This window comes from Lutra lutra, chromosome 1 (genome assembly GCF_902655055.1).
Source record: "Lutra lutra chromosome 1, mLutLut1.2, whole genome shotgun sequence".
Taxonomy (NCBI): domain Eukaryota; kingdom Metazoa; phylum Chordata; class Mammalia; order Carnivora; family Mustelidae; genus Lutra; species Lutra lutra.
This window is the reverse complement of record NC_062278.1, coordinates 136,523,759-136,551,202: the sequence shown is the minus strand read 5'-3', so window position 1 is coordinate 136,551,202 and position 27,444 is coordinate 136,523,759. Positions and strand designations below refer to the sequence as shown.

Sequence of the window (27,444 nt, the reverse complement as noted above, 5' to 3'; positions counted from 1 at the left end):
CACTGGGGATCCGTATTGTTTAGTTTTAGCAGTTACAGTCTTTAACATTTTGTAGTCTTCAGAGACATAAGCACACTTTGAAAAAAATACTGTTAGTAGCCTTCTAGTCTGAGTTTAAACAAGATAATTTTGTCTCATAAGCTGTGTTGTTGCCATCATTATTGAATGTATTTGATCTGAATATGTCACTATATTAAATATTATCTCCTCCTCAACTAGTTTTAATATTCCTTTATTCTACTAGCCCTTTTTTGCCTCAAAGGGTTTTCTGTTCATTTCAATTAATTGTTCCTTATGTCAGCCTAATGAGGTTGTTACTGTTCTCATTTTTATTACTGAAAAAACTGATAATCAAAAGGTAAATCAAGGAACTTCTAATTTATAGCATTTCTAATTCAGAGCTTGAATTGTCCATTCTGAACCAATTTTGCCATGCTTCAAAGACTGTAACATTAAATGAAATATAGTATTATTTAAAATTGATGGGAAATAGTAAGTTCAGAAGAAAATATTTCCGGATTAGATATCAGGGAAGTCTGTTATTTGATCTCTCAAGATCTATTCTAAAAGTGTATTTGTAGTGTATATAATACCATTTGCAAGTTAACATATTAATAAGCTGTTGCTAAACAGTATTGCTTTTTCTTCAGATACATTCTTTCTCTCTCTTGAATTAAATTATTAAAATTCTTTAACATACCACTGTAGCTTTGACTGTTTTTAAAGTTTATCTGATTGCCTGTTGGATACGGCAGTCATCATCTTCAATTCTTGGTCCTTTATGTTTCTGGTTATTGTAGGATTATTCCTGTGGCACTTCAGGCTGCTCCGCTCTTCAGTTAATGACCTTCTTTCCTACTTCACTCTCCATGATATGGCTGGATCCCTAAGAACTCAAGTTTCTCATGTTAATGCTTCCTTTTGGTTATAGTTTATATATGGATCAAGCTTTAGATATAATTGATACAAGCAAACTTTGTCTTCTCAGTTTTTTCTTGTAATTCAGTACTTTTTGGATTCACCAATAATTGTTAAAATTCCCTTTTAAAATTATAGATGTGTGTGTTGTCCAGGCACATGTAGCTGTATAAATTTAAATTAAACAAAATTAAAAATTAAGTCTTCATTTACGGTAGTCCAATTTCAAGTGCTAATGGCTATTGGATGGGACAACACAGATATAGAACATTTCTATCATAAAAAGTTCTACTGTGCAATGTTGTATAGATAATTTATTGCTATATATTTGTATATGATATTTTTTATTATATTTTTATTTTTATTATATTTTATTATTTATTTTTACTATTTTTTATTATATTTTATTATATTTTATTTTTTATCTGTAGTGAATTTTTAGATATGGTCTATGCTAAATACTTGATTTTTATTTCCTTCCTCTGCCCTTAAGAGTACCTCTGTGAATTTTTTTTTACAGTATACAAGTCTCATCTGAGTTTTAGTCGAATTTAGTTATTAACTTATATTGTAGTAGGCAACTTGAAATTAGACTACTTTGCAATTCTTTCCTATATTAATGATACACAGAAGTAATTTTACAAGGTGAACTTACTGATTTTTAAAATTTTTCTTAAAGTCTGTCTTCTCCAAAGTTCCCCTTTGGAGAGAAATAACTGCCAGTCCTCTGGTCCAGCATTGTTTGCCGTATTGTACAAAGTTAAGATGTCCTGAATCCTCCAAGCCCATTTTTTTACTTAAATAAAAAATTCCTTAGGGAAGGAAGATTTTACAAGCAGTTTCAGAGCAGAATTGATTTTGGTTTGTGTTAATGCAGACAATCTGCCCAGTGTTAAAATGTTAAAGAGAAAAAAAAAAAAAACATACAAGCTGCCATATTCGTGTGATCACACCAAAATAGCAGCTTGTATTTATATTTTCAGTCTCCTCGAGGTGGACTGCAGGCACACATGAATGAGTGGATGTAGTTGGTGTTGTGTTGTGATTTTATTTAATGCAGGCAGAGTACATGCTTGTGCATGCACGACCAGCCCTCACATATGCACTTGTTCACAGCCGGGAAAGCGAAAACGACAACACAAGCCGCTCTCTGAGAGTTGTCGGCAACCTGTGTGTGTTTTTCTTAAATATTAAAGAGGGGAAAAACAGATTTTCAGGAATACAAGAAACAATTCTTGTCAAATGGCCTGTAGTCCTGCCTCATTTGACAACATTTAAGGTAAAAACAAAATATTTTATTATAGTTGCATGCATATGTGTGTGTGTGTGTGTGTGTGTGTTTTCCTGTACTGTTTTTAACATATATTTTTCCCATCTCCATTCCATTTATGCATGCAAGTTCTTACTACACATTTACTCCAATTTGTGGGATTTCTTTCAGTTTGAAAAAAGTTCTGTAGTACTTGAGTGAAATGCAGGTGTGTTTGCTGCGGAACGGACAGTCGTGGTGCTTCAATTGGTTAGCATCCTGAGGCCCCTAATGTTTGGAGTTTGGAAGCAGGGCTCCATGTAGCGGCAGCACGGATAGATCACCGTGAGCTGCTGACCAGAAGAGGTTTTGCTTTTGAGATCCTCCTTGTTTTAAATTAAGCCAGGTTTTTCAGTGCTGTATATAGTTGTGGGTTCACATATTAAAGAAGGTTCAAAAGTAAAGTCTGTGGGTGGTCAAGTAATAGCTCATCCTGAAATATTCCTACCAGGTATAACCTGTTCAGTAGTAGAACAGAATCTTTTCAGAACTTGAGTGCAGATTTGGAACTGAACTACCTTAGTACCTTAAGGGTAAATGCTTTGAATTACTTTAAAGTGTTTTAATTGTTGAAAAATTGCAAAATAGAGACTATTTTCAGTTGTGAGAATCTTGCACTTAAAGTGCATGTGTCTATCTCCTTATATAGTTTTTCCCTAATTTTTCACCTTTATGGGATGAGTAGAAAGTTTTTTGTTTTTGAGGCAGGGGTGTAGTAGGGTCAAGGGCTTGCTGTTTAAGGATGTTGGAGAACTAGACAGAAGCTTTGATGAAAATGTCTATTAGATGGTGACACATCCTATCTCCTGAAACTCCACCACCCTCACCTGCCCTTTCTCCGCTGTGCATTCTTTGCTGTTTCCTGTCATCATAACCCTTCTGCTTCATCATCTCCCTTGTAAGGTGATTTCAAACTCCCATCTTCCATGTTAGGCCTCTTGGAGATTTTCTGCTGTCCTCCTGGGCTGCATTCTATTGTCATCACATCAGATTTCTACTTTTTTTTTTTTTAAGCTTTTTAAAATCAGTGTTCACCTTCAGTTTGTGGCCCATGAAAACTGTATTGCTCTTTTCTTTGTTAATTGGAGAAGCAGTGACAGCAGAACTCTGCCCAGCTTTTCTTCTGCTTCACCTTCCCACTTCCAGTCCATGAGTCCATAGATTCACTTTTATTTTTCATTGGTTTGTTTGTAGGTTTGTGGATTTACTCACTCATCCAACAAATATTACTTGAGAAATTATGTGCTAGCTACTGCCGTGAAAATTGAAGGTCCTGATAAGGAAAATAGTGTCTGTTTTACTCTTTTATAGGTCATGTACATTTTATTGTAATTATCTGCTTTTAATACATCTGTAAAATATCTGTTTTCTCTCTCAGATTTTCTTGAGTGCTTAGTTCTTATATCTGGCACCCATAATAGACACTTGTGTTATTGGAAGTCATCTAACTACATCTCTCTATTTTGCAAACCTGAAAAGTTGAAACTAAAAAATAATTTGAAAAGAAAATATTATTTGTTAATGGCCAAAATGGAAATAATGCCTGGGACTGCTAATCTTTCCACAACTCTGTAATATTTTATGTTAATGTTGTTTGCCTAGACTTAACACTTTTTCAGTTTGAGAAATACCAAGTGAATAATACCTTTTGTATGCAGAGCACTCTGTGGAGCGAACAGGAGATGGAAATGTCAGTGAGTTATTGTAAGTCTTACTCAGAAAGAGATTAAATAAATATGGTTTGTGCCCTCTAGGCTGGTAATACTCTAATGCCAAGTTTCTCAACCTGGGAACATTGACATCTTGGACCCATTCTTTGTTGTGCGAGGCTGTCAGGTGCTGTGTAGGCTGTGCAGCACCATCCCTGGCCTCTGACTGCTAAAAGCTCTGTGAGGCGTGCTTTTCAGTTGTCACAGGGCATCGGGGCATCTTGACTGACACAGGGTTCTCTGAGGCACCACTTTAGAGCCTTCTGAGATCTTAACAAAAGATTTTACACTCACTTCCTTGGTTTCATCTTTAGACTTTCTTTTTTTTTAATTGTGTTTTAGATTTGATGTTTGCCCACAAGCACTGTCGTAATAATGTTAGCATCATTTGCTGAATAGAGAAGATGAGAATGAGAAGTTTTATTTTCAGAGTCCTAGAACCTTTACGTTTAGTAGTTCTTCCTTTTGCTTCTCTCCTTTCTCATTCTACTATAGGTACAAATATAACTCAGCACCTTCAACACTCTGCCTGGATAGCTCCTTATCTAGGTCACCCAGCTTATGTGGTACATTTTCTATTTTCTGTATAACTAGAGGCTGCCATGTTGCCGCTATGTTATAAGGAAGCTTCTTCCTCCCATTTTTCCTATAATGTTTTCCTTATTTTCATTTAAACCCTCACTGGCTGCCTCCTCATAGTCTGTCTTTTGCCAGCAGCCTTTTTCATGTGCATTAATACTTCTCTGGTGCTGTATACAAGGGCCTTCCAGCTTCTGCTCAGTCCCATAGACACTCCTACCATGTATTTTATGGTTTTTTAATAACACCCCAGATTCAGGTACTTAAGGCTGTGTTAGTTATCTGTAACTGCATAAGTTGACCAAAACCTAGTGACTTGGAACAATAATCATTTATTTCATAGTTGCTGCGTATCAGCAGTTGGAGAGCAGCTTAGCCAAAAGGTTCTGGCTTAGGAGTCTCATGAGATTACAGTCAGATATCAATTGGAGCTGCAGTCATCTGGAGGCTTGACTAGGGCTAGAGGATCCATATTGGTTCCTCTCCGCATACATCTCTCTGTAGGGCTGCTTACGTGTCTTTCTCCAGAGACTATTCCCAGAGCAAGCAATCCAAGAGAGGATTATATTCTTAAGAATTTGCACATGTATTTTTAAAACCACCACCATCCACAGGTAACTTCCCAAGCCTCCTGGATGACCTTTTCTCTTCTATCCAGCTGAAAGGAAAAATGTTTATGGGGCCTTGCTGAAGTGGAGGTGGGGGTTGAATTCTGTGGTCATACATCACTTCCACTCTCATTTCATTGGCTAGCACTTGGTCACGTGTTACAGCTCACTGAGAAAGAAGCTGAGAAATTAAATCCAGCTGTGTGCCTGCGAAGACGAGAAAGCATATTTGGTTGAATAGGGACAGTGGTGAAATCAACCAAAATAGGGAGCACAGGAAGAAAAAGTCTGCCTGCTTTCATTCTATATGAAATTGCTTCTCTTGATGGTTTTTGCTTGATTTTCCACTTTTTCTTTGATAAGACAATAAACCAGAAGAAGGTATTATCATTATTTTGGTGTTTAATAGTATTCTAGGGAGTTTCCATCAGCTCATTTTAAATTTTGGATGAATGCTTGTTTTGAAATTCTGTTTTTGAAGTATGAGCATAACATCAGTTATTGTTCCTACAAGTCCTTCTATGCTTCTCTGTCCTACTGCATGATTATAAACCTTCACCAAGGGCTTTATTTTTCCCCCTGGGACATCTTATTGAATACTTGCATCTTCAGTAATTCATCTGGGCCCAATGCTTTGTCTGTTTTAATACTTCTAATTACCTAATTATGTACTATAATGCAGTGACAAAGCCCTTTATCATTTCACTCTTTTCTTAACCCTTTTTTTGCTTAGGATTTTTTTTTTTTAAATTTTTTGGTCTCTTTGTTGTCTGAGGAACTCTTCATTATAGATGACCCAGAAATTTGCCTCACTTCTCTTGTTTGTTTGTATTATCACAGATCACTGCCATGGTGAATATCTTTCCATTTAACTTACATCAGGCACCTGGGTTCCTGGCTATTGGGGCTCTAAAGTTGTTGTGTGGTTTTTCTCCATCCCTTACTTCCTGATTCATTCCAATATACTGTAGTCACGTGGGCAAATACCCAAAAGGCACATAGAATAGTCTGGTTGTTGTAAACTACTTTTGTGGGGCGCCTGGGTGGCTCAATGGGTTAAGCCGCTGCCTTCGGCTCAGGTCATGATCTCAGGGTCCTGGGATCGAGTCCCACATTGGGCTCTCTGCTCAGCAGGGAGCCTGCTCCCTCCTCTCTCTCCGCCTGCCTCTCTCTCTACTTGTGATCTCTCTCTGTCAAATAAATAAATAAAATCTTTAAAAAAAAAATAAAAAAATAAACTACTTTTGTGACAAAATTAGTGGCCATTCTGTCATTCATTTAGATGTCTGTAACAAGTATCCATGGACAAATGTAATGGAAGTCAAGATTTTTCAAAATCATGCTGGCTTTACTTCAGGATAAGTAAAAATTGATGAAGGGAAATTTTTTTTATTATATATGTGTTTTAGATAATGAAGGTAAAATGATAGAATTAAGAGTTTTACTATTTATAACCTCTAATGAATTGATAGATGTAGGCAATGATCATCAGTGGTTGCTAGCATCCTAAAAATAAATAAGCTAATATATGCATCTTGATGGAAGTACATAATACCAACTGTGACGGTTACCTATTGCTACATCGTAAACCACCCCAAAGCATAAAACAGCAGCATTTATTTTGTTGATGAATGTACAACCTGGGCAAGACTGAGGCAGACAGTTTCTCTCTGTTCCATGTAGTATTAGCCAAGCCTGCTTGAAGGGTGGGGGCTAGAAATCGTGTGAAGCCTTGTTCACTCCCATGTCTGGCTGCTGAAGTTGCTCTCAGCAGAGACCTTCGCTGCAGCTGGGGACTAGAACACCTCCTGTGGCCCTCCCATGTAGCTGCTTGACTGCCTAGCAGCATGATATCTGAGTTCCAAGGATGTGTCCACAGAGAGCCAGATGGAAGTTGTGTCACAACGTCACTTTGTGAGAAACTAGTCACTAAGGTCAGCATGCATTCAAATGGAGAGGATTTAGACTCCTCCACCTTTTCACAGAAGTGTCCAAAGAATTTGTAAATCTATGCTAAAACCTTCATACCACCCATGAAGAATTTTGTTGAAAATTAAGTTTGAATTTGATGAATTCTCTAGACCTAACTACCAGTTTATAGGCTGTATAGCAGGAGGAATGTGTTAAATAACGAAATAGAGAAACAATAAGAAAAATTCAGAATGTGGGACGTTTCGACACAATAAATAACCTGGCTTCCTTAACAAATACATTGTAGAGACAGAGACAGGGAGGAAGAAAGGGAGGGGAAGAATAAATCTTAAGAGATACATCAACAAATTGTAGCATATGGGCATTTTTTGGATCTTGAACAAACTGAAAAAAATTAGGGGAATTTGCTCATTGCCTGGATATTTGATTTAATTAATGGATTATTTTATTAGTTATAGTGTTAGAATCATATATGGTTATGATTTTAGAGTCCTTTTAGAGATATAGTTGTGACATCTCAGATTTGTTTCAAAATACAGAATTGAGGGAGGACTATATATGAATCAAGAACTGGTTGGTAATGATATTGGGTGATGGATTTATTGAGTCCACCATGTCTATTCTTTAGAAATGTTTGAATTTTCCATAATGAAAGTTTTTAAGTCTTGTGATGAAGATTATAAAACCTGTGAATTTTGGGTTATTTCAAGATGCAGAACAAAACTCATACACCAAAGTTTTATATCTCTTGGTATTAATTTGCAATATGTAAAATTTCTCTGATTATAAGTTCCTTCACACATCTTGGGAGAGAACCTGCTATATTTTAAATATTGATCTGTTAACTTGGAACTGAAATACTACTTTTTTTTCCATCAAGAAAATCAAGAAAAATCTTAGAGTCCCTTGGAGAGCCCTCATTTTTCTAGGTCCCCAGTTTGGGGTGCCCTTGTTCCCCATGGCAAAGCACCTGGCTTCTGACAACTCCTGGGAGGACCAGAGCCCTGCTGGGTTTGCCTTGGGACCTTGCTGAGCTTCCAAGCCCCTCCCAGCAGGTCAGGAATTGGGATGGTGATACTCACTCCCTTTCCCTGATGGTGAGGCCTTTCCTTCTGTGTCTGTCACTGCTCTGGGCTCTCCTGTGCATTCAAACTGTGGTGCTTGCCCGTCCCAGGAATGGGGGGCAGAAGAAGGGGGAGGGCTAGGGAAAGAGAATCTGGGATTTGTACAAGGGCTCTGGGATTAAATTCTTTATTCACTGAGAACAGATTTGGGAACACGAAGGGTGTGGGGGCAGGGAGTTTTGCGGGGGAACTAGTTGGAGGGAAGGTAAAGTTCAAGGATGCTCTTGCTTTAATCCCCACATCACTCATTACTTTGTTCTTAAAGAAGCCTAGGATACAGTAAAAATAAGTAAATAAATAAAAAGAAGAAAAAGAAAAATCTTAGACTGTATTGTCTAAATTTCATCATGGAGTACTTAAATATTACTTTCTCTTTGGTTTTTATCTATGTCAGTGTTTCAGTCTCACTTATTTACCATTTTCATTTTCTGGCCAAATTTAGAAATTTCTTCTCTTGGGCTTCCATTTTCTGATAATAACAAAATTTGTCTTTAGGCCCATTTGATATAAATTTTGTTCCCTTTTATTTGCTATCAGATAATTGTTTTGAATCATAAACTTAACACAGTTTTAACTCAAGTTTTTTTTTTCTCTACCTCATCTTTATGGAAGTTACTACCATTTCTTTCTTTCTTTTTTTTTTAATGGAAGTGTAGAGTCACTATTGATTTTCAAAATCTTAACAATTACATTGAGGCCCGCTTGGGTCTGTATTCTGTGATTTTCATTATTGTTTCAGAAGTAAATTTGCCCCATGGTGTTCAAATTACTTTACCTATCCTCAGTCAATACCAGATGGCCTGGGGTTAAAAAATAAAACAAAACAAACAAACAAAAACATGTAATGGATGGTAGGGAAGCTATTTTGAAACAGAAAACATATCATTAAAAACTGATTATTACTGGGGGGCCTGGGTCTCAGTTGTTTGAGTCTCAGACTCTTGGTTTCAGCTCCAGTTGTGATCTCAGTGTCGTGGGGGGCCCCAGATCAGGCCCCTCATCCAGCTCTGTGCTAGGCATGGAATCTCCTTGTCCCTTTCCCTGTGCTCCTCCCCCTTTCCCCCCACCTCTTTCTCAACTAGGTAAATAAAATCTTTTTTAAAAACCCAAAGTAATTATTACAGTTCCTAGAAAAACTACTCACTGTACTTTTCTCCCTTATTTCTGATCCGTGTAGATGGTACATCTTCTGGTGTGAAGCCTAACAATAAGACAACCAAGTATTTGTTGTGGGAAATATGTTATTATTCAGGTGTATTCATCAACCTCATGACATAGTTCTTCTTGGTAACTCTGAACTCATGCAATTTTACCTAAATGTGTATGTCTGACTCACTTATAATTGATGAGTGAAGCAGTGGGGGAAGTACTACTGCCCTAACCACCCAGATATATGGGGGCAGGTGTGCATCTCTCTGCTGCAGAATCCTTACTTGTGACCTTCTGACTTAGACTGGCTAATCTCCAAAGACTTCTTCAGCTTAAAACTTCTCTGAATGTAAATTCTTTTTCCAGCTTCTTAAGTAGTGTAAACTTTTATACCGTTTAAAAAACTTTTCTGTGTCTTTCTGCCTTACTTTCTTTGATGCTGTGAAACCATCAGAATTTAGAGAGCAAGTCATACTTTTCTAAAAAAGAGGGTATCATGAAACTTCATAAATTGGCACTTTAGGGTTGTAGAGTAGTGTTGTAGATAGTGTGCTGTTGCGTAGATATGCTATGTCTGCCTAATACACATTTTTAGTTGATTGGGTATTTGCTAAAAGTGGGTAATTTAAATTATCTACCTGCAATTTAATTCTTGTAGCTCTCTTGTTTTTAATCTTGCAAGTGGTTAGTATGCATTTAAATGAAACTATGAATTGGTATGTAATATAATTTACATTTTTAGTAGTTAGATATTAAACTCTTACTATATAGTTCATGGGTATTTGTTACAAAGTGGATGTTGCAGTTTTTAGTACTTTCTTGCATAATCAGTTCAGATTGCATCAGCTACGCAAAATTTGGTTGTGCTGGTGTGCATGGAAAATTTTCAAAGAATAGTTAATGGAGGGGATGTGCAAAATCATTTAAGCCATGTGATTTAAATTATGGGGCAAGAATCCTACTTAAAGACATGGCAAGGATGGTTTCTAGACTTATTGTGATGATCATTTCTCAGTGTATACAAATATCATATCATTATGTTTTACACCTGAAACTAATATAATGTATGTCAATTATACCTCAATTTAAAACAAAAACAAAAACAAAAACAGATAAGGCTAGATTTAAGTCCTCTAATGAGGAAGAAGGAGAAACAATTTCACTTCTCCGAAGGATTAATCTGTTTTTACCTTAGTGACTAAATTTTCCCAAGAAGTTTCTCTTTAGCAATTTAACTGCTTACCTGTCTTTCATCCTGATTACTTTAGTTTGGGATATTTGACTTCTAAGGGCTTTATCAACTTTCTTTTGTCCCAAAGAAGTCATTTAAAAAGTGGTTTTATTTCTTCCCTGGTTCAGTGCATTTGACATCTTTCTGGAACACCTTTGGCTTCTATGATATAATATTCTTGCTCTGAATCTACTTTCAGGTTAATTTTTCTCTTTTTGGGGAGCTAAGGTCATTTTTGCCTACTCACACTCCCTTGCCTGAGTAGAAACTATCTGGAGGGGTCATCAGATTAAGATTCATGGAGAAATATGAGGTCATCTTGCTCAAATCCATGGGTTGTTTATTACTGGCAATCCAAGAAAGAGGTCTCCTTTGCTAGAGATAAAACCAAATATATGTGTTTGGGGACATTTGCACATCCAAGGGAATTTCAAAAGAAAGTCACATGAACAGATGAAGATAAAATAGGCTTCAATTTATTAAAAAATTAGGACCAGAAACGAGATGCTTCACAAACCACTCGAATAGTTATCCCAGGAACCCAGCCTAGACTGGGGAGAAAGTCATTAACTCTCACAGGGAGCAAGAAAAGGATCAGAATGAAGCATAAAACAGCTGAAGTCTCCAGAACAAGTTAGTTAGCCATTACAATCTGAAGTAAAACAGCCATTTTGCTCTTTAAAAGACTCATTAAGCAGTATTTTTCTGTTTTGGTAATGCCCTGTCCTTCCATGGTTTAGGTACTCTTCCTCATCAGCCTCCCCAAAGCCACCTAATTCACTTATTTATCCCCTAAAGTACCAATACTCAAAGACTATTAATAACCTCTGTTCCTGCACATTTACTGCTTGCCAGGCACTGTTCTTGGTGCTTTAACATGATCTCATCTTGATCACAAAATCAGTATTATTCCCTCCACTTAATAGATGAGGAAGTTAAGCAATCACTTACTTAAGATTATGTAGCTAGTAATTATGCTAACATGAATTTGAATGCAGGCTTTTCTTCTCAGGGTTGTGATTTTTTCCACTTCACTTCATTATAATGCCATCTTGTTCCTTCCTGTAATCTCTCCTCTTCCAAGGCTTATTTCCACTTAGAGTTACTCAAATATTATTTTCTTTTTTACTTACCTATTCAAAAATGTAGAGTCACTTGGTTGGTTTTTCTTTGTTTGTAGATTCAGCAATTCCGAGCTCTTTCCAGACCTGCCCCACCTTTTCTCCTTTCTCGTCATCCTACTTTGGACTGGCAGTACTTCATGGAAGGACTTCTGTTTCTCAGTACTGATTGCCCTACTGTGCCATACACTTGGAGTACTCATTGCCTTCTGAGCCTTCATCTCTCTTTCTGATTTGGTTATCTTTACCATTGATATGCCATCTTCCTCTTTCTCCTCTCCTAAAAATTCTTGTTTAAACCCTTTGTGATTGAACCTATCTGACTGTTAACTTCTAGGTGACATTCCTTTTTCCCTTATGTACTCATTTTGTATTAAATTGCTACGTATTTGTTCTTTGGATTGTTAGAATTGTATATTCTTTCACTAGAAACAACTATGTAGGGCCACCTGAGTGGTTCAGTCAGTTAAATGTCTCTGCCTTCAGCTCCAACATGATCTCAGGGTCCAGGGATCAAGCCCCTTGTGGGGCTCCCCACTCAGCGGGAAGCCTCCTTCTCCCTCTCCCTCTGCCATTTCCCCTGCGCTCCCCGCCCCGTGCTCTCTGGCTCTATCTCTCTGTCAAATAAATAAATGAAATCTTTAAAAAAAAAAAACTACAAAAACTAAAAAACCAACAACAACTATGTAATCTCCTTTCAAGTGGATACTGTGCCCTTTTTCTATTTCACATTACCTCAAAGCGCCTGGTAGAATTTTTTATCTGGAGAGCGTTTAAGCAATACTGACTAACTTGTTCCATTTGAAGTCAACATTTTAATCAGACAAACTAACAGCGTGGTCATGTATAATAATTTAAATCCTAATACTGGCATTAAAAAAATATAATGATTTCTTCAAAAAGCTGGTGCATCCAAAATTACAATCTAGTCCTAAAAACTAAATGGGCTAAAACAAAGTTATCCTACACCCCAAATATATAGGCCATGATTCATTTTGCTTTAAGAACTGTCATATCCACTGTGTGAGGACTTTAAATACATGGAGACATTTGAAATATTTAGGTGTTGAAAGGTATAATTTCCATCTGTGATAGAATAATTTCCCTTTTCTCACCCCTTTTCTCTTACCCTATCAGTCCCACCAGTGGCATAAGCTAGTTGCATGGTAAATACACACTTGTACTAACACCTAAAAGTAGCCTTTGACACTTCTTAAACATGAGAGTTTGCAGGTAATTCTTAGAATTCTGCTCGTCAGTTTTAATCCTGTGTTTTCTTTCTTCAGGTTTCCTGAAATGCAGTTTTTCCAACAAGAAAATGTGAGAAAAATTCTTACAGATGTTCTTTTCTGTTATGCTAGAGAAAACGAGCAGTTGCTTTATAAACAGGTAATGAAAATATCGTACAGGTGGCATCCATTGACTCAAAATTTTCTATACAGCTTGACAAATGATAGAGCAATAATGTAGCCTTTATTGTATCCAAAGTTGTATCATAATAGTAAAGCAATCAAAGAGCTGCTTGTCAGCTGCACGGTGAAAAAAGTAAGCTCATTGAAGCACATATGCTTCTTCCTTATTATAAGACATTCCACCAAATTGTCTTCTATAAGGCGTTCAATCTTTTCTTTCAAGTTTTGGGAGTTTGTTTATAAACAGCATCTTTGAAGCCAATCTAGTAATAAAACTTTTCAGAGTTGTATGTATAAATATTGTTTCTAAATACAGCATTTATAAATATGTGACATGCTGTGTAAAAAATAATCAAGTGTCCTTCTACTCTTTTAAGATTTACTGGTGCTATAACTTCGGAAAGTTCCTCCAAATTTTTTGAAATTTATGATATTCTTTAGTACCCAGATATTTATCCCATTACTAAAGGAAAGAAGATTATGTTTTGCTTTCATTGAAATGTACATTATTTAATATATAAAGAAGTATCTAGGTTTCTACTTAAGCTTATGGTATTCCAGTAAAAATACAAAAGTTGGATTTTTTTTTAAAGGTTTTACTTATTTATTTGACTGAGACACAGCGAGAGAGGGAACACAAATGGGAGTCGGAGAGGGAGAAAAAGTTGGATATTTTATATATTTCTCAAAATGTATAGTAAGTGGGAATTTAAATCAAATTAATAAATTCTCTAATAATCAAAAGTTTTCAATGTCCAACTGATCACTTTCTAACTTCAGTGTAATAACAGAAAACACTTGTTTGGCTAGAGCAATGTGTGTGTGTGTGTGTGTGTGTGTGTGTGTGTGTGTGTGTGTGTATATATATATATATATATACATACTTTTTTTTTTTTTTTTTTAAGTTTATTTACGTAATCTTACACTCAGCATGGGGATCCAACTCACAACCCTGGAATCAGGAGTCACACACTCTTCTGACTGAGCCACCCAGGCACCCTTAGAGTAATGTATTTAATTTGAAATATACTTGATGAGTTTAAAGATAATAAAGTACTGATGAGTCACTGAGCTCTACCTCTGAAACTAATAATACACCATATGTTAATTAATTGAATTTAAATAAAATTTAAGAAAATAAAGATAATAAGCCAAGTCATATTCCAGTTGTCCTAAATAATGTATTTGTTATTATATACATAGAATACCCAAGGGAACTAATTTTATCTTACTTTTTAATACTAGTAATATGCCTTCATATTAATTACATGGTGATTATCACTTTTAGAATGGAAGATGGAAAAAATATGCCCCATTCATAATGATGACCAAAACTTTAAAATGCCTTGAAATAAATATAACAATATAGATGCAAAAGATATGTGAAGAAAACTATAAATGTTATTGAAGGACATAAAGCAAGAGTTGAATAAACAGGAAAGTGGTTGTATGTTTGTAGATGGGAAGGCATGAAATATTACTTCTTCCCAAATTAATATATAAATGTATTATCATTCCAGTGATAATCAGAGAGAGAGAGATGCATATTTTAAAAACTGGACATGGTCATTTTAAATTTAGTGCCAAAAAGCTTTACCATAATTTTAATGGAGATAATACAGCTTAGGGGTTAAGAGCACTGGGTCTGGGCTTAAATCTGTTATTTAAATCTCAGCTCAAGCATTTGTTAGCTACATAATCCTGGACAATTTACTTACTTAAATTTTCTAAATCTTAGTTTTACTGTCAGTAAGATGAGGACAATTATAGTATTGACTTTGTAGAGTTAAAAACACATAGTGATCATTAAGAGTTCTTGTTGGTCTTTATGGTGGATTTACTATTATTATCATTATTAAATATGTTAGAGTTGCTACAGAATGTAAGGCAAGGGGAGAATGGCAAAGGGAGGTATGAAAACTTTGTAAACGTTCTGTGATCAAGCTAATATGACATTAGTATGGGAATCAACATGGATCAGTGAACAAACTAAGAACAGGTCCAGTTGTATATGAATTCTTAATATGATAAGATAGGATATTTTCCTTTAATGGGAGAAAAGGATATTGACTTGCCATGTTTGACTTTCCATATAGAAAAAAGATTAAATTATACCTTTATTAAAGAATAAATTCCAGGTGGCATAAAGATATAAATATGAAAACTGAAATTTTTAAATGAAATATTCTAAAAAATGTGGGGGAATTGTTTATAATCGCAGGATTGGAAAGACCTTTCCAAGCCAGATAGACTCTCCAGAAGTCAGATAAAAAGTTCAAAGACCAAAAACAAAGAAACCAAAAAGAAGACTGGGAGAAAGTAAATATCGGTGTAGGACTTTTGGAAGCAAATAACAGAAAATCCCATTCAGAATGACTTGAACTCAAAGGATGTTGTTAATACGCTTTGCAAGAAATCTAAGGGCAAAATGGTTCTGCAGCATTAGTTATTCCAGTAGTTCAGACTCCTTTCTGTTTTTCTGTTCTCTCCTCATTGTGTTGGCTTCTGTCATCAAGCTTATCTCTTCGTTGTGCCCTTTCTTCTTTCCAATATTTGAAAATACCTCACAGTAGAAGATTTAGTGATAGCAAACCAAGTCAGAATAAAATTATCCCAAGTTACACATTCTTCTTCAGAGAAATAAAAAAGTCAAATAAGGAAGTGTTATAATAATGGAAACAAATTCCACAGACAAGGGATCAAAACAGAATAACTGCACTCAAACATTAGTGATGTGTGTGGGCCTCTGCATTTATAAGAAAGACTAGGCAGGAATAGGGAAGGTCAGATTCTTGATAATTTAGACAAAGTCAATTACTGAATAAGAAAGTATCATTAACATACTCTTGGGAGCCCCTTAATAAGACTTAATTACTCCCTGTACATGTTTAAAATCCTATAGATTCTTTACATAGAAATAATACCTTGCTAAAGAAGGACTGAATATTTAGCCAGATCAAATTTAAGAAAAAAACCTTGAGTTTCATCACAAGCTGTTAAAGCTATTATTTTGTACTAGGTGACACCCCGTTTAACATCGACCATATTGTTAATAGTTATGGGATTTTATTGAATTAATGAGACTGTTATCATGTAGTAGAATGTCTTGCTGAGTTAATTGAAACTGCAGAGATTATATAAATGGTATTAATGAACTTTGACTGCCTGATGCCTCAGCTTTAATAAAGACTGCTTGGTGGGCTAAATGAACATAGGCAGATAAAAGAACAGGTTCAATTTTGTGAGCCTACAGGCTGTTGATGAAGAAAACTTCGTTACCTTTATTTTCAACTGGCATGAGTTTGGAGTGCAGTGACTACTAACGATCCAGCAGGGATAAAAGCTTTAAGCAAGCAGAAATGCTGATGGTGTAAATGCCAGCAAAATACACATTTTGGGAACCAATAAGTATACTGGCAATCTATTATGTTTTATTTTGCTTTGTCGAATTTACAGCATATTGAATTTATGATCATTCTTTCTAAATGGTTCTCTTTTCCTATAAAGATGTTCATACACTTGCTGTTTGTAATTATTAATCAGGTTTTGCTAGTCTAGAATTAAGAGTCAAACTAACAGTCTCTTCCAAGTCTAATTGAGGAAATGTCTCCAGTTTAGTTGGAAGTCAACAGTGAATTTGTAAAAAAGGTTGTCTTAATGATATTCAGGGGACTCTAAATTTTCACTATACCAAGAGCACCCTTATTTATTGATTTGAAATATGATTTAATGTTACTCTATTTCATTTTTCATATTGTAGTTCAACATTTACCAATACATTGCTATATGGAGAGGTAGATGTTTAATCAGTCACCATGGAGTGAGTACCTTCTATGTGCTGAACCTGTGGTAGGAACTGGATTTTTTTTTAATCTACAAATAAACACATATCACAGTTTCTAATTCTAAAAACTTACCACAGTTTCTAGTCACTTCTGTGCTCATTTTATTGTGTGTCTTGCTCTCTAGACTGCAAGCTCCATAATGGTTAGAAACTTGCTCACTTCATTCACTCTTGTGTTCTCAGTATTATCATAGGTAGTTAATAATTTTTGACATAGGAACTTGAAGATGAGTGATGCCTGAGCAAATGAGAATCGGGAGAGAATAGTATTGCAGAAACTAGAGGGAAGAGAAAATTTAAAGAGGGTGGGAAGATGCATTTAGGCAAGAACTGATTCTTAAAAAGCAGCCATTAGTTAGACAATTACATAGAGGGGGAAAGACCCAATGAGAAGATCACCGCCACAGCAACAGCAAAAACCTAGTAAAAACGTAGCAGTTTACAAATTCTTGGGTTGGAAAGTCTGTTATTCTTTAAACTATCTCTTTTCTTCAAGTTAATTTTAATGCAGTGCCAATAAAATTGCAGTATTTTGTTTAGCCTTTTATTTAAATGACACTAAAGTTTACCTTCTAATTAAATTAGGATAGGCAAGATAATTTTGAGAGAAAGAATAGAAAATATGGAAGAATAGAATATTTTACAGTTGAAGTCATTAAAGTAGTAAAGGTCTTGTTAAGAATGTACAAACCACGTACTGCATGGAGCCCCGGATGTTACACGTAAACAATGAATCTTGGAACACTATATCAAAAACTAATGATGTATGGTGACTAACATAACATAATAAAAAAGTAATTAATTAATTTTAAAAAGAATGTACAAACCAGTGGGATACCAATAAAAGTCGAGAAAAAACCAGCACGAACTATTCAGTATATGGTAAAGACAACATCTCAAAACTCTTAGGAGAAGATGGATTATTCAATAATTAGTTGAACTCTTTTGCAGAGAGAAATACGAGTTTATTTTTCAGGACAAAACTAAATGCCAGATCAGTTAAGAATTAGCTATAATAAAGAAAACTATGTACTCACCTAATCTCCATATAAGGAAGGCCTTTTTAGGCATGAAAATAAAACAAGAAGCCATGAAGGATGATGTATTGATCTGATAGTTTTAAAGTATGGAGCTTCATGATGACCTAGGATCTCCCAATTAAAAAACAAATGATAAACGTGGGAAGGTATAATAAAAATGACTACAGGTTAATATCCTGAATTGGTGAAGAACTGTGACAAATTATCAGGAAAAAGGGAACTCTTTATTAAGAGAAAATGGGCAATTCATTAAATGATAATGACCAATAAAATTTTTTGTCAGTCTGACTAGCATTTAAATAGGGTGAAATAATTGTTTGACTATGAAGTTTTATAGGATTTCAAAAAACATAAACAAAACAAAACAGTACAAGTTAAGATGTGTGAAGTGGCAATTTTTATGCCCTAAAGTGAGGGAATTCTTTCTGAAGGGCAGCTTAATTGTATATATAAGAAACTTTAACCAGTTTCTTTACTCACTGACCCAGAAATTCTGCTTCTAGGGACTTTATCCTGAGGAAGTCACAGAAAAAGGCAAAAAGATTACCACAAAGATACCTAATTTTTAATTTAGTTTTTAATATTTCTTTCTTTTGGTCAGCCTGGCCTTCCTTCCTTCCTTTCTCCTTGTCTTTTTTTTTTTTTTTCTTTTCTGTATCTATAGTAATTCTTACAGCAGTTTGCTATTACTTTGATCATTAAATTATGGCACTTGGTTTTTGGAATAATTAGAGATTATTCCAGAAGAATAAATACCTCATGATGATTTTAAAGCATACTGAGCACTTAATTCCATTTTTTCTGTGTCTCTACCGTGTTCCTCTAAGGGATAGTCAAATAGTCCTCTCAAAGTTTGTTTAGTAAGGAAATGGTTACTTGAAAAGATTGAAGTGGTGTGCGGTAATTTGTCTTAATCACCAGAAAGCTGTTGGTGTGTCACAAATTATTTTATACAAATGTCAGTGAGTCCTAATTCAAGTCTAGTGGTAACTTACAAATGAACTCTGATAGAGTTTACTTTGATATTATTTTATGATGATCACTAGCTTTTAAGAATGGCGTGGTACTTCTAGAATGTACAGAAAGTTGTGTGTCTGCCCTTCCATCATGGGAAGTCACTACTTCCACCCATGAAACTCTGTCTTGTTTTTGCTTCCATATTTTTTTAGATTTCTTATTAAGGTGGTGTTTTGTATTATTTTTTTTTAAATTAAAGATCATCCATAGTTATTAAGCAAAAGGAAAATATAATTTACTTACTTTAAGAGGCAGAAAAGATTATAATCTATTTTTAACTTGCTAAAACATGTTCTCTGATGCTTAAGGGGGAAAAAATCTTGTAGTTAACAAGGCAGATTACTAATGTGGAATGCCTTATTCTCTACAATAATGGATAAATAATGAATTTTTATAATATTTTTTTAGAGACAACTTAGTAACCAATGTAGTTTTTTGCTTCTGTGCTTATTCGTGTAATCCACAGGTGAGCACCAATGTAAGGAAAAAATATATAATCAGTGAATTCACTAAATAAATTGAACAGTAACCTTATAGTTGAAGTAGACAGGGGAAAAAAAAAAAACTATGGTAGTTTTCAGATTAAAGATGTTGAAATCATACTTTGAAAACTGTTTGCTGTTATACCTGCTAAAGATTGTTTCTTTTATTATCCAACATTTCCAGCTAGCTGACTTCAGCTCTTCCTAAATCTACAGACATCCTAATTTTGAGCCATTATATAATGAAAACATTGGATGTAATTTCCTTAGGTCTACAGTTCTTAGTTGCCCTTCTTACTGCAGATCTTTACACTGTAGCTCATGATTATAATTTGCATAAATGAAATTCATATTTATGAGTACAGATCGTGAAGCAACTGACAGGTGCAAGGTTGTCTACCATGCCAATTTATTGTTTGTTGTGTCATTTAAAAGAGAACTGCTCTCCATGTTTTAAAGAAGAATTTGTGCTATGGTTGAATTGGAATCAAATTCTAAAAGTAAATAAAATCTCATTTTGTAGCTTTTCATTTTATGCATTTCAATGAAATATGGAAATGTTGGTGGTGAGGATCAGTTGAAGAAGCATTTAACTGAGCCTATTCTGTCCACTGGTGGACCCTCAGCATCCTCCCCCTCTCATTTCTCCTGCTCTTATGTTTCAGGGAATGCACGAGCTGTTAGCACCTATAGTCTTTATCCTCCACTGTGACCACCAAGCTTTTCTTCATGCCAGTGAGTCTGCCCAACCAAGGCAAGTTTTTATGTGAGCTCCTTCTCTTTTTTTCAGCCTGGCTGTAAGCATTTTAACCTCAGAATCTTTTATATTGAAGGTACTTTTGTAAATTATAAACATTTGGTTGTGTTTCATGTGGCTGATTGTTAATTCCACATAATAGTTGTAGTCCTGGTTCAGCTATGGGACAAATTTGGAATCATAAATGTCTTTGAAAATCTTAGATCTGTGCCAAAGGAAGGTATATAACTAATGGATCAAGAAGAGGAAATTTTTGTTAAGATGGCAAAGTGTTAATGACTGATGATATTCATATATACCATCCTCTAATGATTCTTTCACTGTTGGTTGTATGAAAACCTTGTCTGTGAGATCCTTTCTCCCCACAAGGTTTCACTGAGTTCAGGTCATGAACCCCCGTCTTGTAAATAAGCAAAAATAACTTGTCATGTTTTTGAGATACATTAATTTATTCTTTACAGCAAGTAACTTTAGTAATTATATTTAACTTAGGCTAATTTATAGAATTTATTTCTACTTCAGATGCAGTAACTGAGGGCCCAGAGAGGCAGCCAGCCAGTATCTTGGGACTAGAGACTGTGAGATGATAAAACTTTGTCAGAAGTATTCCATTGGTTAACCCGTCTATGTGCAGAACATAAAAAATTAACACATAACATTTTATGTATTTATCTCTACAATTATTAATCAAATATAGCCATCCATTTTGCTAAGCATAAATTAGAGCCTTTGTTAAATTAACCTTTGTTTACTATATTATAGATTAGTATTTTCTAGTTTCTCTTGAGTTTCTCTAATTATACAAAAATGAGTTTGTGCATTTGACTAGAGTAACCATATCTTAATTACCCTTTCTTCAGTTATTCTAAAGTATGGTAAGGATGAAGTTAGTCTTGGGATCCTGTTTTCATGCCAGTTTTATCTTTTTAAAAGCATGTGTGTACAATATGCTTCACAGGAAAGGATAATTGAAAATTGATAATTGAAAATTGCTTTTAAATAAGTTGGACATGCTGTTTTGGCAGTTTCAAGCCATTGAAAGGTAAAAGCAACGCTAAAATAGATTTGAAAGAGGTATTATCTCTAATTAATGGATGTTAAAATATAATAAAAATAGAAGCCATTGAAAGAAAATAATATTCTGATAGGATATATTTGACCGGTAAATAAGTGTTTTATTTTGTTTTGTTTTGGAAAACAAGTGACAGATTGTGGCGTAATCAATTTATTCTAGATCAGGCACATTCAAGGAATATATTGTCACATTTTGTAGTGGTTATTTGGAGTAATTAGATAGTTCATTGTGGTATAGACAAGGCACCTAATTTGTTTTTGATCTTTATAGAAAGAAAAGATTTCATTTATTAATGAAATTGCTTTTTTTATTTAGAAGGGATGATTTTTCATTTGCACACTGTATGAAAATTGGCTTATGAGTATAGAATAAGGCAACTTTTGTGTGCCCTTTTACTAAGAAATTATACATTTTGATTATTTGTATTGCTTTTTTTAAGTGAGGAAATGAAAACTCTTTTGAACCCTGAGTATCTGGAACATGATGCCTAGTAAGTACAAAAACTTCCTATTCTAATTTTTTATACCATCTCTACTTCAGTGAGGGTTTAACGTTAGTACTGTATTATTTTTCTAATTTTTAGTGCAATGTTCTCACAGCTTATGGAAACTGCTGAACCTTGGTTTTCTACTTTTGAGCATGATGGTCAAAAGGTAAGTGTTACAGTACAGATCTTTTCAATATATTTGAGGGAACAAATGATTTCAATAAGTAGGAACATCTAATTATTACTATTAAAAAACCCCCAAATTTAAAAATCTATGGAATAAGATTGAATTGAGGATCTAAGCCATATTGCTAATAATATTGGCAGGTATATAAAGGTAAAATAAAAAATTTCATGTAAACGGGAATTTTATTTTATATGTATATTATCTGTGCAATAGAGCTTCTGACTTGAAAAATTATTACAAATTTTGAATGACAGGTACATTTTTCTGCCTGATCTGTTGCTACACGTGTGAGTTGATAGACATTTTGTTACTGAAGTGCATAGACAAACTCTGTTTGAAATAGGCTATCTTATTTTTACTAATACATCACTACAGAATTTACACATTTAGCTTCAATACCATCATTTATCATTTACTCTCTCTTACTCTTTTTAACTGTAATTTTTATTATGTGTTATAATTGATATGCCATACCATTCACCTTTAAAGTGTACAATTTAGTAGTTTTTAGTATATTCACAAGATTATGCAAATGTCCCTATTATCTGATTCAAAAATATTTTCATCACCCCAAAAGGAAATCTCATACTCATTAGCTGTCACTTTGCATTCCCTCCATTTCCCAGAGTCGCTGGCGTCACTAATGTACTTCTGCTTTCTATGAACATGCCTATTCGGAACGTTTCCTATGAATGGAACCATATAATATGTTGCCTTCTGTGACTGACTCCTTTCACTTAACATGATGTTTTTGGTGTTCATTCCTGTTGTAGCATGCATCAGTACTTCACTCCTTTTCGTGACCAAATAATATTTCACCATGTGGATATACCACATTTTGTTTATCCATACGTCAGTTGATGGACATTTGGGTTTTTTCACTTTTTGGTTATTAAGAATAATGTTGCTGTGAACATTTGTGTACAAACTTCATGTCTACATATGTTTCCAATGCTCTTGGCATTTCTCTAGGAGTGGAATTACTGAGTTAACTGACATTTTAAACAAACATATATGCTAACTTAGAGATCATATGATGTTTTCATTATTATTATGCAATATTAGAAAAATTTCCAATTATTCTGGCAAGGGATGTCATTAAGAGTTTTTGGTATATTTTTTCTATATGATTAATTTATTTTATATTGGTACAATTGATTGCATTCTGCTTAGAAACCATATATTATTCTGTCACTTTATTCCATCTTTATTCCATTCTCTTAAAAAATGAAATGAATAACTAATGTGTTTTATGCCTTTGGTCTACATCAGGGCAGACTACTTCCTGCAGGCCAGTTTGGCCTGCCAGCTATTTTTATACAGCTTGGGAATTAAGCATGGCTTTTACATTATTAAATGGCTAAAAAACTATGAAAAGAAGAATAATATTTTGTAGCATATGAAAATTATATGGAATTCAAATTTCCATGTTCATAAAAAAGTTTTATTGGGAAATAGCCATGCCTGTTTGTGTCCTTATTGTCTATCGCTGCTTGCTCATTATAATGGCTCATTACGAAGTTAAGTAGTTGCAACACAAACTATATGACCTATAAAGCCTAAAATATTTACTATCTGGCCTTTACAGAGAAAATTTGCTGATCTTCAACCTAGGTGATAAAGTCTTTGTAATATATCAACATGTTACATTCGGTAAGGGTTATTAGAGGTAAAACTTATAAGCATATTTGATGAACTGCCATGTTTTAGAACAATTACTTTATATTTGTTCTTGGTAGGCGATTGATGAAGTCATAGACTTATGTGAAAAATCAAAATTTTGAGCAAAAAGTATTTGAATACATTTAAATAAAAACATGATCTTTTTATGCAGTGGTCATTTTGTATTTTATAACTGATTCACAGTATCTACAAAAGCAAATGATAAAGATGTGAGCATTACTACTTTTCAGTTTTACCCATTCATGTTGATATCACTGAGTCAAGTTCGTGAAAATGGCTAAGACAGCATAAAAAAGGATATTTATTCATTTTATCAAGAAAAAACACATAGATGTGACCTCTGAACATTTATGTTACTTGCATATATCAATGAATAATACATTTCTATAAAGCATATGTAGTGAATCCCTCTTTCATCCTCCTCTTTTTATTCTATGTCTTGATTCTGTCACCTTTCTTAAAAGAAGTTTGAGAAATGAATATACTACTCTCTTTAAGTTCTTCTAGTTCCCTTGACAATTCAGTTCTGTCACTGTACGTGCTGCCTAGGTCAGCAGTCATCCTTCCCATAATAAGACTTTCTTCATGAAGAAAGCAGTGTGTTGCTTTACATAGTGGTGTAGAATTATCTCACTGAATCCTTATAACAGTTTGTGGACTGGCACTAACCTGTAGAGTACATTTTGAGTACCACTTAATAAATGGTTAGGAAGATTGCTAGTTTTATTGGTACTTATAGCCATCCCATATGATAATATTTGTTAAACGCAGATAGCATTTTTATGATGATAAATCCTGAAGTTAAGGAATATCTTATATTAACTTTAAAATTTTCTCTTTTGGTTTCATCGTTAGATAAGCTGTTTACCATTTAAGTGATCATGAGCCTTACTTGTGAGTTTCTTAAATTTAAGCAATTCTGTTGTAAGTATTCTGAGCACAGGGGAAATCTTTTCAAACTACAGTTTATGTAAGTCTGTAGTTCTTAAGCTACACATGAGTCTCCATTCAGTATTTGATAAATGAACCACATAGGCTGTTGATTTAGTGACTACTCATTCTCTTCAACCTGGAAATGGATTACATAATTTCATTAAATTAAACCTTTTTAACAGGTTAATTTAGGATTAGGTCTCTCCAAAGCCAGTGATTGTATCTCTACAGAAGTGTGTTTATTCAAGACCCTTAGAAGATGACTAGGTATAGTGATCTGTTTCCCACCTGGTTGTTAAAAACCCTACCTGAACTCAGTGCCTTCATCCCACAGAGTATGGTATTCAGCCGCACAACGTTCTTCAGTAAAGAAAAACTACATAACTAAAATAAGCAAAAAGTTGAGTTGTTCATTTTTAAAGGAAAGTTGGCTTCAGAGTAAACACTGTCTCTTGAATGTGAATGGTGTCTTACAGTTAACATGAACTCCCCCAAATTATTTTAATTTTATATCAGTAGGAAAAGATTTGAGCAAGAATTAAATTTTTTTAAAAATTACAGCATCCTGTCATTTGAAGAGAATACTTGATGTTATAAAACCAGAAAATAGTATCCTGGTTTTACTATTTTTATAATAAATGACCACAACACAGAGGTATCTTTTTCTCCTATCTATACAAATTAGCAGGAACGAATTGAGCCATAAAAAATCAGTATGGTCTTACATTCCTCAGACCTGAAAATGCTGGTGTAGACACTGTAGCAAGTACTAAGGACTGCATCTCTTTTTAAGACTTTATATCCTGGAAAGATAGATGGAACCTCTTCCAGCAAAGTTTTCCTAATGCTAACTCATGCCCCTCCTCTCCTCTTTCTTTCTATGAGCCTGATTAGTCATTGATCTTATGTGGATTTCTACATTTTTTTTTTCTGTATAGTCTTCCTCTCCAGACTACAATGGCAAGAGCTTTACTTTATTTTGTGCCCCTGAATGTGGTCCAGTGATGATAAGATGATGTTCCTTTTACAGATCTCATGGTTTAGGAACCAGAGAAGTAGAAATAGGTACTGTAGTAGTAAAGAAGAAGATGATGAAATAGGACCTGACACTTGAGCCAGATCTTTAAGAACACTGGGAAGCTCCTCTATGGAAACACTGGGGAGGGGATATTTCAAGTTAAAGAATGGTATCCCCAGGATCTCTGGAAGCCCCAGTAAGAGTAGAGACCAACCAGATAATGAAAGACCTTATAGACCTAGCTCAAGAATTTGTCTTTTGTTGGGGTGCCTGGGTGGCTCAGTGGGTTAAAAGCCTCTGCTAGCCCAGGTCATGATCCCAGGATCTTGGGATCAAGCCCCACATCCGGCTCTCTGCTCAGCAGGGGGCCTACTTCCTCCTCTCTCTGCCTGCCTCCCTGCCTACTTGTGATCTCTCTCTCTCTCTCTCTCTCTCTGCCTGCCTCTCTGCCTACTTGTGATCTCTGTCTGTCAAATAAATAAAGAAAATCTTTAAAAAAATAATTTGTCTTTTGTTTTTGTTTTTATTTTTCCTGTGGGAGCTATTAAAAAGTTTTAAGGAGGGCAACTGGGCATAATTTAATATCTGTTTTAGATGAATCACCAGGCATTTTGGAAGCTAGATTTAAAAGCAGACTGAATTAAGGGCAGTGAGACCAGTTAGGAGGAAAGAAATAATTGGGACCCCAAATCAGGTTATAACAGTAGAGCTGTAGTAGAGAAGACATAGTTAGAGTCTCCTGAGTGGTTCTGAGGAGCTAAAATTGGCAAAGTGTATGTTGTTATTGGAGGATGGGTTGAGGTAGGCATGGGGAAAGGATGAACATGTTTTTGAGCAGAAGGTGATAAGCTCAGTAGTGGGTCTGCTGAATTGGAGACCCTTTTGTAACCCAGGATTCCTTCCTAACATACGAATGTATAAGAGAGAACCCAGGAAGGTTCTAGGTTATGGATACAGATTTGGAAGTCTTTGGAAAATGGGTGTTGGTTGAAGTACTGTGTATGAGTAAGATCACTCAGGGAATCACATGCAAGTAGAGAATTAAACTAGGATCAGACCTCTATGAAAAAGCAGCATTTGCAAAGCAGAAACAAAAATTTGAGCTAGAGAAGTTGAGTGAGGGAGTGGCAGGCAGTCATCAGAGAATGATGCTATAAATCTCAAGACTGGGGCGCCTGGGTGGCTCAGTGGGTTAAAGCCTCTGCCTTCAGCTCAGGTCATGATCTCAGGGTCCTGGGATCGAGGCCCGCATCGGGTTCTCTGCTCAGCAGGGAGCCTGCTTCCCCCTCTCTCTCTGCCTGCCTCTCTGCCTGCTTTGTGATCTCTCTCTCTGTGTCAAATAAATAAATAAAATCTTTAAAATAAATAAATAAATAAATCTTAAGACTGGAGAGAGGTAGAAATTGAGGACTCAACATAAGAAAGGTTAGACATAGGGACGCCTGGGTATCTCAGTTAAGTGTCTGCCTTCGGCTCAGGTCATGACCTTGGGGTACCGAGATGGAATCCCTGGGCTCCTTGCTCAGCGGAAAGCCTGCTTCTCTCTTCCTGCTGCTCCCCCTGTTTTGTTCTTCTCGGTCTCTCCTTCTCTCACCTCCCCCTCTCTCTGACAAATAAAAAAATAAAATCTTGGAAAAAAAAAAGTTTAGACATCATATTAGGGGAAATCATCAGACTTGAGATGGTGGTTGAAGTTTACATTAAAGCATTACAAGCAGTACAGGTACATCTTTCTTAATGTGGGATTTGGAAGGGGAGGAAGGAAAGTTGTAGTAGTTAGCCTACATAGTTGTTTTGGTTTTTTTGTTTGTTTGTTTGTTTGTTTGTTT

General features: G+C 35.1%; 1 protein-coding gene across 7 annotated transcripts in view; it reads left to right on the top strand.

The window, feature by feature from the left end:
• The window catches only part of TBC1D5 (TBC1 domain family member 5), a 560,004-nt gene that overhangs the window by 322,999 nt on the left and 209,561 nt on the right, over nucleotides 1-27,444 (top strand). For all 7 annotated transcript variants that reach the window (XM_047737636.1, XM_047737648.1, XM_047737657.1 and 4 more), the window contains 4 exons: nucleotides 12,967-13,069; nucleotides 20,141-20,229; nucleotides 21,747-21,797; nucleotides 21,891-21,960. In XM_047737636.1, coding sequence (XP_047593592.1) covers nucleotides 12,967-13,069; nucleotides 20,141-20,229; nucleotides 21,747-21,797; nucleotides 21,891-21,960 — 313 coding nt within the window. The remainder of the gene's footprint in view (nucleotides 1-12,966; nucleotides 13,070-20,140; nucleotides 20,230-21,746; nucleotides 21,798-21,890; nucleotides 21,961-27,444) is intronic.